The following is a 15,705-nucleotide window of genomic DNA, read 5'->3' as shown; positions in this document are numbered from 1 at the left end:
GGAGTTTCACAACCCCAGTGGCACTGCTTTGTGTGAAGGAGTTACTGATTTGCCTGAGAAAAAGCCTCCATGCTTGTGTTTGCCATGATACCATTTCTTCATTCTCTTCCTGGCCCTTCATAGAGGACTATTTACTTGGGTCATACCTGGAAAGAATAAAAACACTCCAGATGATACCGTCGCATAATCCTCTGGGTGGAACAATGTGTTAGAGCAAAGGGATTTGGAACAGTCACTTCTGCACACTGGATCCAAAAGTGCTCTCTGTGGCCAACCCTCCTGCAACGCGTGCAGGCATTACAGTACTTTGTTACAGAGGTGAGCCACGAAAGCACCAGAGGAGGCAACTAGGTTTTTACCAAATGCAGACAGAATAACCTCTCCTCCTCTTAAATATAACCCAGGAACTGGTCTTTCGAATACCAAAAGGAAGTGCACATCCCCCACGCTGTTCACACAAGGCAGTGTCCTAGCCTTGAACTCTGTCTGTGCCATTAGATCAGCTTCTGTCCTTGACCACACACAGAAACACACACACACATACACACACACACATACACACCCCCACACACACTTTCTTCAGAAGCCACGCTGGAGTTAGGATTTAATTCTGACAAATACTATGTGGGAGCTCTGAAACAGAAGCTTCCAAGTTGAGAGAGCAGAATCGGCTCCTGGGAGAAGAGCTCCATTCACGCTGAGCCAAATCTGCTTGAGCAGTTATTTGTATACAAGTGCCATCCATGTTGATGGGAATTTGGAGTGAAGCTCTGAAAACGGCAGTTAGCCCAGTGAGCATAATCCTTTAAATCTCTGTGATAATTCAGTTTCAGCAGTGGTTGGACCACCCAGGAGCTACTGGATGCATATAGCATTTCAAGGTCTGCCTACTTTCTCAAGAGTATTCTCTTTGAAACTTTAAGCTCTTCAGTCGGCACATGTCAAACTGATCACAAGACATGGGTCACTTCATAGTCTGGTGTCTAGAGGTACAACAACAATTCAAAGGATAAATTACATATGAAAGGTGATTGGTTTGGATTGAACTGTGACTTATGGCACAAGAGTAGCATCTGATTTTATAGTGTTCTGTGATCCTAAAACTGGTCATGACATCAGCCTTTAAACTTAACTTTGTGTGATGGAATAGTCTTTTGCCAGGAAAATTTATGTTTATGGAATTAATGTGTTATGCCCACATGAACATATACAACGTTCCTTCATTGTATACTTAATCTAGTGCTCATTTGGATTATTTGTAGGAAAGTCGAGCCTCCAGAAAGGGGCAACTGGTTGAGAAGGAAAGCACAGATACCATTGACCATGCAACTCAGCTTGCAGAGCAGGCCCATGAGATGAGGGATAAAATCCAAGGTAAATATATTCTCTTCTAGTTCAACTTAATGGTAAAGAAACATACACTTTATTAATAACAATAAAAATAATGGCTACTTTCAGTGATTACTGTATGCCAGGAACTTAAGAGCAGTATAGATTTAAACTTACATAAGGTCTTCATTTCAAGTTTGTTTATCCAAGATTTCTGAGCACTTATCCCTATTTACTATCTGTTGATGTTCAAGCATAAATGTACAAAATCTTTCCCTTTTCAGGCATTTCACAGACGTGTAATGCCAGATTACCTTCCAACAGAGGAAAGTGCACGCTATGTATCTCTAAAATGAAAGAGTTGAGTAGGAGTCACGCATTTTTTTTCTGTTATTTGCAGACAAAAGAAAATTGCCTTTAGCATGGTAGTAAACCAATTCAAAATGCCTTGAGTTGTTTCTGTGATACTGTTTCCCATAGACCAGGCAGAGAACTTGCTCAGATCCCCAACCCAGAAGAAGAGAAAGGAAGGGCCATGTGAGTTTTTTTACCTTAAAGCATTGTGATAGCTTAACCCTTCCTTTTGGAGGTTTCCTTCATAGCGTACCTAGAGCCACCCTCGATTTCCTAACAGACACAGATTGCATTTGTTCTAGCATATAGACTTTCCTTGGGTAGGATCTGCTAAGATCCAGTATATGTGTATTTTCACAATTTTTATTATACTATATATTTAGGGTTGGATGAAACAAAAAGTACATCTCAGGGCCCAATAGTAAAGAGACCCACAGTGGAAGATTCATACCTTTATGCTGAGGTGCAGGTTGCAGGTAAAGGGATATCATGTAAAGCCAAGATGAATCATTTGCTACATTTCTTTTGGTGCCTATAATACACAATAAAAACAAAAGCATGCACTTCAACTCCCCACTCCCATCCACATGAGCTCATGTTTTTGAATGTCCTGACAGACAGAATATTCTTATCTCATAGCATTTTAAAGTTACTATTATTTGTTCAAAAAAAAAGTATGCTTGAACCTAGAAAATAAGATGACTTCAACCAATTAAGAAATAAATGCCCCTTTAGGCAGCAAATAAAGCCAGGACCTTAGTAAGCCATTCAAAGAAAATAATTCACCATTGTTATTGAAACCCAAATTTTGATTCTAAGGTGTTTCATTTGAAAAGAATCTGAACCTTCTTATTTGACCCTTAGGCATGAGAAAGGATGAAAAATACAAAAGAAATGTAAATGGGAAACAGCCACTTTTATCATTTTTAATCTCTTTAAAATAATGCATGAACGGTCTCCAAAGACCAAAGGCAAAAATGTTATTGTCTATATTTCATTTCTCTAATCCAAACCAGACATAACTAAAACAAAATAGGCCAAAATTGTGAACATAATATTTGCATCAAAATGCTAAAGGGCCCAGCATTGCAAGTGTTAGAAATGAATGTGAGGAAAAAGTCTGTATTTAGTTTTTTTCAGAGCTTAGTATTTTAGACCTTACTTAAAAAGTGAATGTTTAATCCCTTCATAGTTTTTTAACATATCTTGATTTCCCTCTAACTCTCTCAGTAGTATTTACAGCATTAAAAACTGCACCCCTCAACTTATCTGCGTTCCTTCAGAATTCAGGGATGCCATACAACACCCATAGTTTGTCACTGTTCACTCTCTACACCTCTAAAATAGCTGCTGGTGACCTTCCAGCTATTATCCATATAAAATACAGCCCCTTATCCTGGTGTGATTTGTGTGACACCAGTGTTTGTTTACCTATCTTATCTGATCAACCACATAGATCATAGTAAACCCTATAACACACAATTTCAGTTTTGCCAGGAAGATGAAATGCTTCCTCCCAGAGCTGACATATGACAAGGCAGCAATTGCATACCTTTCTTCTGATCATACATAGTAGGAATGAAGGAGTCAGAGAATTGTACCAGCTCTGCATGCAGCTCTGGGCACTATTGTTTAAACAAGTCACCTGGTCCCTCTGAGCCTCAGCTCTTTGGTTCTTAAATTTTCCACCCTGCTTACAGAAGTGGGGCAAAAAGATCCAGAGTCAAAATGGCCCAAAATGTCACTGCAGACAGTAAATACAAAAAAACTAATGAGCAAAAACTCACATCATACTATAACAAATCCATATTTTATATCTAGTCTGAAAGGCTCATTAAATGATTATCAAAATGGTCTCATTTTGGTTTAGAGTTTGTTAAATCCTTAGCTGAAGTGCAAAATACCTCCAGTACATCCCAGATATGGCAGGAGATACCTCCAAACATCTGCTCCAAGCTAAATATTTCTATAAAGGTTGATCAAAGACCCCAGATTTCTGGACTTCAAATATTAACATTCTCTAATTGCCGTGGAAACCAGATGAGAGGATGAAGGCCCTGTGGGCATTGCAGCAGTGTGTTCCCATTCTGAAGATACCACATGGGAAGCAGAGCAGGGTGGTTTCCTTGGGTTTTACTCCTCCTTGGAACTTGTGATGAGCTGAAGCCCACAGCAGCGGTCACGGCACAACACTGGCTGCTTCTATGGATGAGCCTCTTTCTGCTTCAGGATCAGCCCTGTGCCTGGCCATCCCTCCCTCCTCTGCACTTTCAGTGGCATCTTCCCTCCCTGATGCCTGCTTCACCATGTTCTTCCTTTCAGAGATCAACAATAAGATGCTCTACTATGGGGAGGAGCAGGATCTGAACCCAGAGGAAGTCTCTGAGAAGCTGGTGCTGGCCCAGAAGATGCTTGAGGAGATTCGCCGCCGCCCATCGTTCCTCACCCATCGAGAGCTAGTGGATGAGGAGGCCGACGAGGCCCATGAACGTAGGTGTCTTTGTCTCCTGGCTGACCCAGCACATACCTGCTTTCGTCATGGGTCCAGGAGAGGACACACAGTAATTGATTGTGTTCAATAATTGATAGAGCAACCAGTTTTTGATATTCAGAGCTATGAAGGATTTATCTGTGGCTTCAGGGAATCATTCAAGGAGTTGGAGGTATCTCCTGCCATATGTGGGATGTACTGGTAATGATGTTATGATTTCATAACTTTTAACCTCCTTTAACTTTTAAGTAGAAGTTTAACACTTCCTTTAATGATGAATGTGGACACCAAACCACAGTAGTATTGTTGAACCTATGACTTGATCAATTACCAATTACTATCTACCAATCCACCTCAAACATATTCAATGGCACAAAAAGGGTTAAAAGTTAAGAACTAGTCATTTTCCTACAATTATTACTGCCATCTTCTGCTAGAAATTATTGTGGATACAATAGAAGAATAATATTATTGGCATAAAAGCTTATTATGGTAACAAGTATGTAAAGTCTTAGCAGAAATGAGAACCAGAGAAGAATCCCAGGCCCCGTTCTGAGTTAGGATGAGACCCACAGTCAGGAAAGCTAGAGGTCTAAAGTCACGGCCATATGTTCCCAAGCTCTTTGCCTATTTGGAAATTGAACAAGACTGTCCTGAGGGAATGACGCCAGTCACCTCTCCCACTTTGACTCTTTTTACTTCATGAATTCATTTTCAACCACTTTCTTTACTCAGCCATGAACTTGCATTTTTCTCCTCACAGTAATGAAAGAAAATGTAAACCTCAGCAACACAGACCAATATTCCCTGAAAAAAAAATAGAATTGAGGCACATAGTCAACACATGTGCCCTTGAGCCAAGAATAGAGGACACACACAAAGTTTAAGAATATCATATCATTGCCAATTAATCTTTATTCTATCCAAAATCATGGTTTGGGTTTGACTTAAGGAGCTAACTAAAAACAGTTTCCTGGAGAGAATACAGAAAATGAATAGTTATGAATATCATAACCTTTTACCTTAGCACTGCCAAGATAATGTTGGTTACTTTAAATAGTAAAAACTATAGTGTATCCAAGTCCCCATTATAGGATAAAATTATTACTAATGTGAGTAACAGTATGTGGAGCATAATGACATGGTTTCCACATAAAACAACCTGTATGGTAAAAATAATCAAAGTCTTCTTTTACTAACTGTTGTCCAGGGACTCCCAAATCCAAAAGAAAAAAAAAAGAAATAGAATTTGTACTACAAATGTAATATGTAAGGCTATTTTTGTGAACGTCCACTGCAATCTCAATCACTGAAGAAGCCACAGCCAGAAAATTTTGCAACTTTATTAAATTCTGGAAGAATGGGAGGAGACAGGAGAAGATCTGATTGAGTTTCTGTCTCCATTTCTTTCCAGTGCTGACCCAGGCTGAGAACTGGCAAAGACTGCATAATGACACTCGCTCTCTGTTTCCTGTCGTCCTGGAGCAGCTGGATGACTACAATGCTAAATTATCAGACCTCCAGGAATCACTTGACCAGGCCCTTGACAATGTCAGGGATGCTGAAGACATGAACAGGGCCATGGCAGCCAAGCAGCGAGACCACAAGGTACAGTGGACAGTAAATGTAAATGTGTGTCAGGCATAGGCAACACGAAGTGACACCAAGAAGGGACAGGTGATGTAAATTTATTAAAACTTGATATATCTAAATATTCATATTTTTAAATATGGGCACATTTTTGCTACTATAAATTACTAATATAAGTGTGTGTACCTAAAATCAATGAAGCTATGATTATTGCTTTGTTCTTGTTTTGCTAAGAATGTGGTTGTTCAGGTAGTTGTGTCCATGGTTGTGGATGTGTTGTTCTTGTGAGTGGTAAGCAGTGCACTATTCTGATGTATAACTTTTAATATTGAGAGCAGTACTATGTGTGATTTTTGGAAAGGCACATTACACATGCTACGTTATTTTTGGAAAGACATGACAAGCAAATCTCAGAGCCTGGCTGGTCAGCAGCTGCAGAGATCGGGACACTAATTCAAGCCAAGGCCATGCAAATACAGAGGTGAGAAAAGTTCCAGACACTGCCATAGGTTGCAGAGATGACCATCCCTTGGGATACCCACAATGAGAGGGCTGAGAACTGGTGGTCCCATGTCCACTCTAACACATACTCACAACCACCACCATAGAAAAAGGTCATCTTCTAATAGGAATGACACATGCAAATATGTTCACATTTGTGACTGTTAGCCTGAGAAATCAATGTGGACAAATAGAAAACAGCTATGAGCAAACTCATCAGTTCAGTAATATAATTTTACTGCTGATAAATCAGTTCTCTTCCCTGATATTCAGTCATCTCTGCCCCTTGGTAAGTTGCTACAAAATTTCCCTAATAAAAGTAAGTTATGGGCTGGGGATGTGGCTCAAGCGATAGTGCATTCGCCTGGCATGCTTGCGGCCCGGGTTCGATCCTCAGCACCACATACAAACAAAGATGTTGTGTCCGCCGATAACTAAAAAATAAATATTAAAAATTCTCTCTCTCTCTCTCTTAAAACAAAAAAGTAAGTTATACTCACCACCATTGTGTTCTAATAGGAGTGAACTATTATCCAATACTTTTTAGAATAATAATGGTCAGCATAGCACTCTTTGTTAAGTGAATACATGATTATTTTTGCATAATAAAAGTATATGTATAACACACAAAAAAAAATTGTTTTAAGGCAGTCATTCATCTTTTCCTCTAAGTTTCTCTCTTTCCCCTTCCACATCCATGCAAGAACAGAATCCTCCCAATTTTATTATCTGAAAAAGAAAATGGGGTTTTATTTTTTGAGTTTTTGTTTTTGTTTTTGGTACTAGGGATTAAACCCAGGGGCACTTTACCTGAGTCATACTCCCAGTCCTTTTTATTTATTTATTTTTAAATTTCAAGACAGAGTCTCACTAAATTGTTGAAGGCCTTGATAAGTTGCTGAGGCTCATCTCAAACTTGTGATTCTTCTGCCTTAGCCTCCCCAGTCACTAGGATTACAGGCATGTGCCACCACGACTGGTCTTATCTCTTCTCGGTTTTCCATCCCTCTACAGTTTCTCTGGCCTTCATCACTCCTCAACCAAAAGTTTCATCCTCCCCTTCATTCTTCCTCCTTCCAAGCAATCTCCCTAACCTGCCAGAGTGGCCTGTCTAAACCACAGGTCTGAGATCGACTCTCATTTTCTCCTTGCCACAGTTAACAGTGCTTTCAATAATAAAGCTTTTGAATCATTTGGTGGGTTATAAAATAAGTTGAATTATTGTAACTGTCATTTTTAAAAAGAACATAAAAAGAAAAGAAAGTGAAATAGGATAGAAAATATCAAAGTACAACATATATAGTATGGTTTCACCACATTTTTGCTTATGTGTTGGTTTGTAACACATTTTTTAGTCTGTGTCATGGCTAACAACATTTGAAAGACACTTTTCTACAGGACAGTCTATGATCTTTCATGCAGCATGCAAGACTTTTTTCGATCTGCCCCTCCCAGACTCTTCAGTCTCTTGCTGCTCCTGCCTCACCCATACCCATTCAGGCAGAAGCAAACCACTCATAATCCCTCCTGCCTGGAATGGAAATCTTTGTTGTGGGTAGGTGGAATAGCAACTGAACCCAGGGCCTAGCAGAACAAGTGCTGTTCCACTGATGTAGAACCCCAGGCATATTTATTTTCATTTTTTATGTTTGAGACAGGATCTCACTAACTTGCTCAAACTGGCCTTGAACTTGCTATTCTCTTGCCTCAGTTTCCCAAGTCACTCAGATTACAGGTGTGCATGCACCACTACACCTAACTGGAGACCTCTTTTTCTTTTCTCTTCACCTGGGCAACCCACTCATTTTTTCATTATTCCCCCAGTATCACCTACTCCAGCAGGCCTATCCCATAATCCAATCTCATTATGCCTTGTGTGTAGTTCTGTTTCTGTATAGTGATTATCTGCAGATGGATCTCTGTCTTCCCCATTAAACTGGGGGAAGATACTAGGTAATATATGTTCTTCATCTTTGAGTCCTAAAGCATCTATCATAATGCCTAGGACAAAGAACAGTAAATCAACATTTGTTGCTTTAATGAAAACATATAAGGATTTTCCATTTGTAAAACACTGTCACCTTGACAAATTGTGCCCAAATTTATTAGAAATCTATTTTCAGCTCTAAGTAATAAGTGATTCTGGAGAGATTTAAACCCATCTCTCTAACCTTTAGGACACTACCATCCTATTCCAAAGAAAGGATTCAGAGCATTTACATAAAATAAGAAAAACACTATAAACTCATGCAACAATTCCAGGGGTTCACTGATGAAGACCCCACACCATGTTCAATACTAAGAGCCCTAAAGGAAGAAGTAGCCCTGCCAACCCAGGCCAGTCCCTATTGAACAAGAATAAGCAATGGCCCATAGGAGACCTCAGACATGCTAGAACTGTCTCTTAGCCCCAGGAAGTATGGTTTTATTAGAAGAAAAATAAAGGATACCTATTATTACTAGTACTGATAAACTATATGTTGTTCACACTTCAGATTGCAAGTCATTAATCTCAGCAAAGTGCTTTGTCTTCTATATAGAACCATGCTAGAGAACACACGCAAGTATATTATGTGTTAATTGTTCAGTCTTCTATGTATTTATTTTTAGGACTGGATTATGTTGTCAAAAGTCCTTTTTTAACACGGAATAGTAATGCACATGAACTGAGACGCAAAATACATACATAGCATAGAACAACTGATTTACTAGTGGCTGGTAAATATCAGTGTGTGCATCTGGGCACACTGGACTTTGTAATTGTAATAAGCAATGAGTGGATAGTGTTACCCATATGAAAAGGCTTCAGTTCTAAAAGTAAATAGATGCCAAAATAGCTTTTAATTAAACTTTTCTTATGCACAATTAAAGGAAAAAAACTACGCATGTGGATACCAGGAATTTGGCATTTTCGTGATTCAAACAGATGGTAGTCCTCATTTTAGCTTTGCTAAACAAATTCTTCCACTGGTACAAATGAACAGCCTGAGCAGGATTTCAGGAAGAGAACAGCAATGCAAGGAGGCATTTCTATGCCCCTCTCTGTCTTGGTCCTCCTTCTTTGCAGTTGGCATTAGCCAATGCTCCATCCAATTTGCCCTCATCCCTTCTCCTCTTTTAACTTTACCCCAACCCACCACTTCAGTCTTTGAAAGCAATTTGTGGTCCATATCTGTACTCATAACTGAGCCCATAGCACAACTTACATATTGGTGTTTGAGGAATAGCCACCTACATGGCTATGCCCTGCTATTATCCACTAAAAACTCTATTGACAATTTTTTTTTTTTTGTATCAGGGATTAAACCCAGGGACACATAACCACTGAGTCACTTCACCAGCCCTTTTAATTTTTTTTTTTTTAATTTTGAACCAGGATCTTGCATCTTGCTAAGTTGTTCAGGGCCTCACTTAGTTGCTGAGGACAGCCTCAAACTTGTGATCCTCCTGCTTCAGCATCCCCAATCACTGGGATCCCATAAGTGCATCATGAGGCCTGGCTCTGTCAACACTTTCTCTTCCACTTGCTCATTTCTAATTTTTCCATTCCTATTGAGGCATCTGTTCTCCCATTCAAGTCCCCAGGCTGTAGGTCAGCTTCCCTCAATGATTCTATGAGCAGTGATCACTCCAGCCCACTACACCTCACTTGTGGACCTTTTGGGTTGCCTCCTGCCTGCTGTCATCTTCAGGTTACTGCTAGATCACATTTCAAGGCGTGTCTACAGTTGTATGGAAGCTATGTGATAAAACTCCATCAAAACCCTTCAATTGCTTCCTACCTAAGATGGTAAATCATCCAGCCAGCCAAGATCTGAGCCCACCTATGTTCCAGGGGTGTTTCTTGACTCCCCCACAATGCTGCTGGAGATTGTATGGGTTTTCTTCTTGTTTCTTTTGCTCATATTGTGTCCTTTGCTCACATCATTCCATTTGGAAATATTCCAATGTGAAAGTTGTGCTGTGGGCTCAGTTATGAGTACAGGTATGGACCACAGATTGCTTTCAAGGACTGAAGTGGTAGGTTGGAGTAAAGTCATAGAGTGGGGGGATGAAGGCAAAAAGGGTGGAACTTTGGCTAATGCCAACTGCAAAGGCTAGAAAGAGGAAGGAGGGCCAAGACTGAATGGAAATGATCTAAGCCTAGTCTTTAAAAGGCTCCCTCTGCAGAGTGCGTCACCTTCTTACTAGAGTCCAACAGTTCTCACATTATTGCAGTGAAACTCCTTTTGAGAAATCAGTGAAAACTAGGCAACATACATGCATACACACACACACACACACACACACACACACACCATCAAAAAGATGTTCACTTGTTTATCTGTGTCATATTGGTAGAAAAGTTCAGGTAGTCCTCCTCCTAGGTTAAGCACTTGACCACCAGTAGGAGTCCCTCCATCCTCTTCATTGATACAACCTTATGATGATCACCAAGCTTCATTGCACTTGACATATAGCTTCTATGTTTGTGTCGTGTGTGTGTGTGTGTGTGTGTGTGTGTTTATATTGTGCATCTAGTCTAACCTTACTAGATTGTAAGCATCCAAAGGGCATCCTCCTACTTTGCACAAATTACATCTTCCTGTCACCTAGCAGGATGTCTTGCATTTGTTACATCTGTTGATGAACAAATAAATGAAAAGGGCACGGAGCAATCAGATTACAGAAGTGATTTGTTTTAATTTCACATTGTACCATTAAACATGAGGCGTGAGTCAGAAAAGAATGACATCAAAATGTCAGACTTTATACAAAACCAAAAACACCCACATGGATTCAACATTGATGTGTGCAAATAGTAACCACACAACAAATAATTACATTATTTATTTTGTCATTCTACTCCTAACCCAAAAGAATGATAAAATTATTTATCAGATGAGTATAAGATGAGGATCAGATTTTGAAGTAGGTAAAATACTCTTTAAAAGGCACTGCTCAGGAATTCTCATAAACCAAAGCTCTACTTTACCAGGACTATTTCTAAATATTTAGATCAGGAATTTTTTTCTTTCCTTTTGCAAATATGAAATGAATACTGATGTATGCTGGATAGCATTAGTTGTGTTATTTTCATAATTATTAGTCTTCAAAACTTTCTTTTGTTCGGGTTGACCATCTTTCTATGGGAAGAAAATCTTTATTAAAAGCTAATTTGATTTCTGTCTAATGCTACATACAGTAAGTAGGAAAAGTCTTTAGCTTAAAGCATATCATTTTCCAACTACTACATATAAGCTTACCATGCAGTGTTGGTAGCACACTGCTTTGAAGTTCAGCTTTGATTTCAGTATTAGGAGTGTTCTCTTACAGACACTCCTTACAGAAGGTGTCGCAGTTCAGAACCAATAAAAGGAAAATAGCCCTGTGAGAGCTAATTATTGTCAATTTTTTTCTCCTCCCTTCCTTTACACACACATACTTTACACTATTGATTTAATGAGGACCATATAATGACCTCTCCTTATAGAGGTAATAACTGGCCCCAGACAATCACACTGAATTAAGCGTGATGGATATTGAGGGGACATTGTTTTTAAAGTCCTTGCATTAAGAGGAAGTTCAAGTACGATTCTTTTCTGTTTCTGTACCTCCATTTACCCCTGCAGCAATGTATCTGGAGAAGTTGGACCCCATTCTTTCTTTTCATTAAATTGAGAAAGACTGTAGGGAGTAAGAAAGGACACTAAGACAAACTTAGAAAGTTTTAAAGTATTTCCTTCTATGTCTAGCTCTATAACTACTTCTATGATAGCCTAGGGTATACCATCACATATATTTCAAATCTAATTTAAATTACTATTTCTAAAGTAACTTCAACTCACATTTTCCTCAAATTGTAAAATGAATCTTTTACTTTTCCATCTTAAAGATTATTTTGTGTTGCTTTCAGACTCTGAATTCATTTAAAGCTCCATATTTCTTCAGAATCACAACCTGCCTGCCTCTAGAACCCAAACGTGAAGGTAGAAATTAGACATTTATCAGAAAATGTATTAGCAATTTCCCTTCTCAAAAAATGTAAGCCTCAAACACAAAGAACTCAGAGAGGCATGAAGATCACAATTTTAAGCTTTGCTAATAGGGTTATTTTAATTTTTTTAAAGGATTTTAGGATCATATTATATATACTTTGTTTCTGTCCGAATGGCCTATTTCTACTATTTCTACCAGGCCCAAAGTTGGCACATTATATGTTTTTTAAATAAAATCATTTTCCAGTTATATAAGCAAATATAGAGCCTATGCTCCATCCTGTACCTATCATCCCACTTTATATAATGGAGAAAAGAGTCAAATGTCAACTCTTTGGAGATGATGATGTTATAAGTGATAATTATAACCAATCATAATTACAACTAATAACTTCAATCTCCCAAAGTGCATACTTTGTTATCCCCCTTATAAATGAGACAAATTAGTATCAGATAAGTAACATACTCCCCAAAGGTGCACAGCAATTACGTTATGGGGTTAGTACATAAACCCAGTTAACATTAACTACTCTCCAGGATGCTTTCTCTAAAGACACATTCTCTACCTCTCTTCCTTCTTTTTCCTTACTCCAGAGACAATATGAGAGAGTGAGAGAACAGATGGAAGTGGTGAACACTTCTCTGGGCGCATCTGCAGATTCTCTGATGACACCTCGTCTGACTCTTGTGGAACTTGACGATATAATAAAGGTAAGAACATGAGCAACTTGTTCAGAGTTATTTTTTAATTAATTAATTTATTTATTTGTTCTAATTTGCTGTACATGACAGCAGAATGCATTTCAATTCATAGTACAAAAAAATGGGGCACAATTTTTCATGTCTCTGGTTATACACAAAATAGAGTCACACCATTCGTATCTTCATACATGTACTTAAGGTAATGATGCCCATCTCATTCCAAAGTCTTTCCTGCCCCCGTGCCTGCTCCTTTCCCTTTCCCTCCTCTTTGCCCTAACCAGAGTTCCTCCATTCCTCCCATGATCCCCTCCACCCCCGCCATTATGGATCAGCATTCACCTATCAGAGAAAACAATCGGCCTTTGGTTTTTTGGGATTGGCTTACTTCACTTAGCATGATATTCTACAACTCCATCCATTTAACTGCAAATGCCATGATTTTATTCTCTTTTAATGTTGATTAATATTCCATTGTGTATATATATATAAAACACAATTTCTTATTCATTCATCTATTGAAGGGCATCTAGGTTGATTCCACAGTTTAGCAATTGTGAATTGTGCTGCTATAAACATTGATGTAGCTGCATCACTGTAGTTTGTGCTGTTTTTAAGTCCTTTGGGTATAAACCGAGGAGTGGGATAGCTGAGTCAAATGGCAGTTCCATTCCAAGTTTTCCAAGGAATCTCCATACTGCTTTCCATATTGGTTGCACTGATTTGCAGTTCCACCGACAATGTATGAGAGTGCCTTTTCCCCACATTCTCACCAACACTTATTGTTGTTTGTATTCTTAATAGCTGCCATTCTAACTGGACTGAGATGAAATCTTAGAGTAGCTTTTTTTTTTTTTGTAATACCTTTATTTTATTTATTTATTTTTATGTGGTGCTGAGGATTGAACCCAGCACCTTGCACATTCTAGGTGAGTGCTCTACTGATGAGCCACAACCCCAGCTCCTAGAGTAGTTTTGATTTGCATTCTCCAATTGCTAGAGATGTTGAACATTTTTACATATATTTATTGAGTAATTGTATATCTTCTTCTGTGAAGTGTCTGTTCAGTTCCTTGGTCCATTAATTGATTATTTTAGTGTTAAGTTTTTTGAGTTCTTTATATATCCTGGAGATTAGTGCTCTATCTGATGTGTATGTGGTAAAAATTTGCTTCCATTCTGTAGGCTCTCTATTCACCTAACTGATTGTTTCTTTTGCTGAGAAGAAGCTTTTCTGTTTGAATCCGTGTCACTATTGATTCTTGATTTTATTTTTTATGCTTTAAGAGTCTTATTAAGGAAGTAGGGGCCTAATCTGACATGATGAAGATTTGGGCCTACTTTTCTTCTATTAGGCGCAGGAGTTCCACTGGGTTGTTTTTGTAGCAGGTTGCAACAGGGACTCAGAATCACAAAAGAATAACAAAATTATATTCAAATCTATCAAGTTGGCAGGCATTATAAAAATAAGATCAGGTGATAATGTTTTCAAGTTTCTTATGCTATACTGTTACTACTGGCTAGAGATGACTACTTTAAATTTAAATTACTTAAGATTAAGTAAAATTAGAAATTTGATTCTTCAGTTGATTTAGCCACATTTCAAGTCCTAAGTAGTGGCTAGTATATTTGATAGCACAGATATCATTGCAGAGAGGCTATTAAAGTGCTGATCTAGATTCATTCTATTCACTCTTTACTCAAAAAGTTGTACATTGATAAAGCTAGCAATAAAAGCCACACTCTCTAAAAGTAGAAATTTTCCAATAAAATGCTGCAAAACAAACTATCATGAAATTACTCTAATTCATTATTATTGTCATTGAAAGGATATCAGATTAAAATCATCTGATCTAGTCTCATTCTTTTGACTATTTAAGCACCAAGTTCCCTCTCTTCTACTCTGTCCCAACTCCCCTCACTATCCTTGGTGACATCAAAATCCCTATGTATGAGCCCACCAACTCTGACCTCCAGTTCCTTGAGCTTCTTTCCAATGAGCTTTTCCTCCAGTCTACATCTGCTATTCCTCCTGTGACCACACCTAGATCTTGTTATCAATTCCTCCTCCCAAATCTCAGGTTCAAGCCCCTATCTCCCTAAATACCATCTCTTATCTCACTTACCCTGGAATACTCAAGCCAATAATTCTTTGGCAATAAAACCACCTCACCTCATATACCTTACCCCTTTCATCTCCTTGAGCAGCTAAAATTACAATATAGTAATTCTTTAAAAATACCTTTAACTTACATATCCACCTGCCCCCATGGTGCTGAATTCACCTGAGAATGCTAACCCTATATCTCCAATAATACCAAGTATCCCCAGCCTCATGGCTGCACCAGATGAATGTGGCTAGTAGAAGACCCCCTCCCCTTCTATCAGTTCTGGATGGTTACTTTGCTTCATGCTTCACTGCAAAAATTAGAAACAAACAGAAGAGAACTACCCTCATCTCTCCTCCCTAACTTTGCCAGTCCCTCTGTCTGTATCCACACTTCTACCTCCCACTTCCAAATGAGTATCCCTTTTTCCCATGTAATCCCTCTACCTGTGCTGGGAATCCCATTCCTCCTTATGTTGAAGACAGGATTGAAGAGCTTCACTCCTGAAATCATGCCTTCTGTATCATCCAAATCTTACTCTACTGAATCATTACTCACACAACCTTGTTCTAGAATCTCCTGTCCTTTAAAAAACAATGAGCAGCTTTTGAAAAAAATATATTTTTTAAAACATTTACATCCCATCTAACCTCTG

At 38.6% G+C, this 15,705-nt stretch overlaps 1 protein-coding gene across 3 annotated transcripts in view; it reads left to right on the top strand.

The window, feature by feature from the left end:
• The window catches only part of Lama4 (laminin subunit alpha 4), a 139,674-nt gene that overhangs the window by 72,738 nt on the left and 51,231 nt on the right, over window positions 1-15,705 (top strand). For all 3 annotated transcript variants that reach the window (XM_058574377.1, XM_046429937.2, XM_046429939.2), the window contains exons 10-13: window positions 1,263-1,374; window positions 4,006-4,173; window positions 5,589-5,782; window positions 12,838-12,954. In XM_058574377.1, coding sequence (XP_058430360.1) covers window positions 1,263-1,374; window positions 4,006-4,173; window positions 5,589-5,782; window positions 12,838-12,954 — 591 coding nt within the window. The remainder of the gene's footprint in view (window positions 1-1,262; window positions 1,375-4,005; window positions 4,174-5,588; window positions 5,783-12,837; window positions 12,955-15,705) is intronic.

This window comes from Marmota monax, unplaced genomic scaffold, assembly GCF_021218885.2.
Source record: "Marmota monax isolate L192 unplaced genomic scaffold, Marmota_monax_Labrador192_F-V1.1 WCK01_AAM20220418_F8-fsc00276, whole genome shotgun sequence".
NCBI lineage: Eukaryota > Metazoa > Chordata > Mammalia > Rodentia > Sciuridae > Marmota > Marmota monax.
The sequence above is the reverse complement of the archived record's forward strand: the minus strand, read 5'-3'. Positions and strand labels throughout refer to the sequence as shown.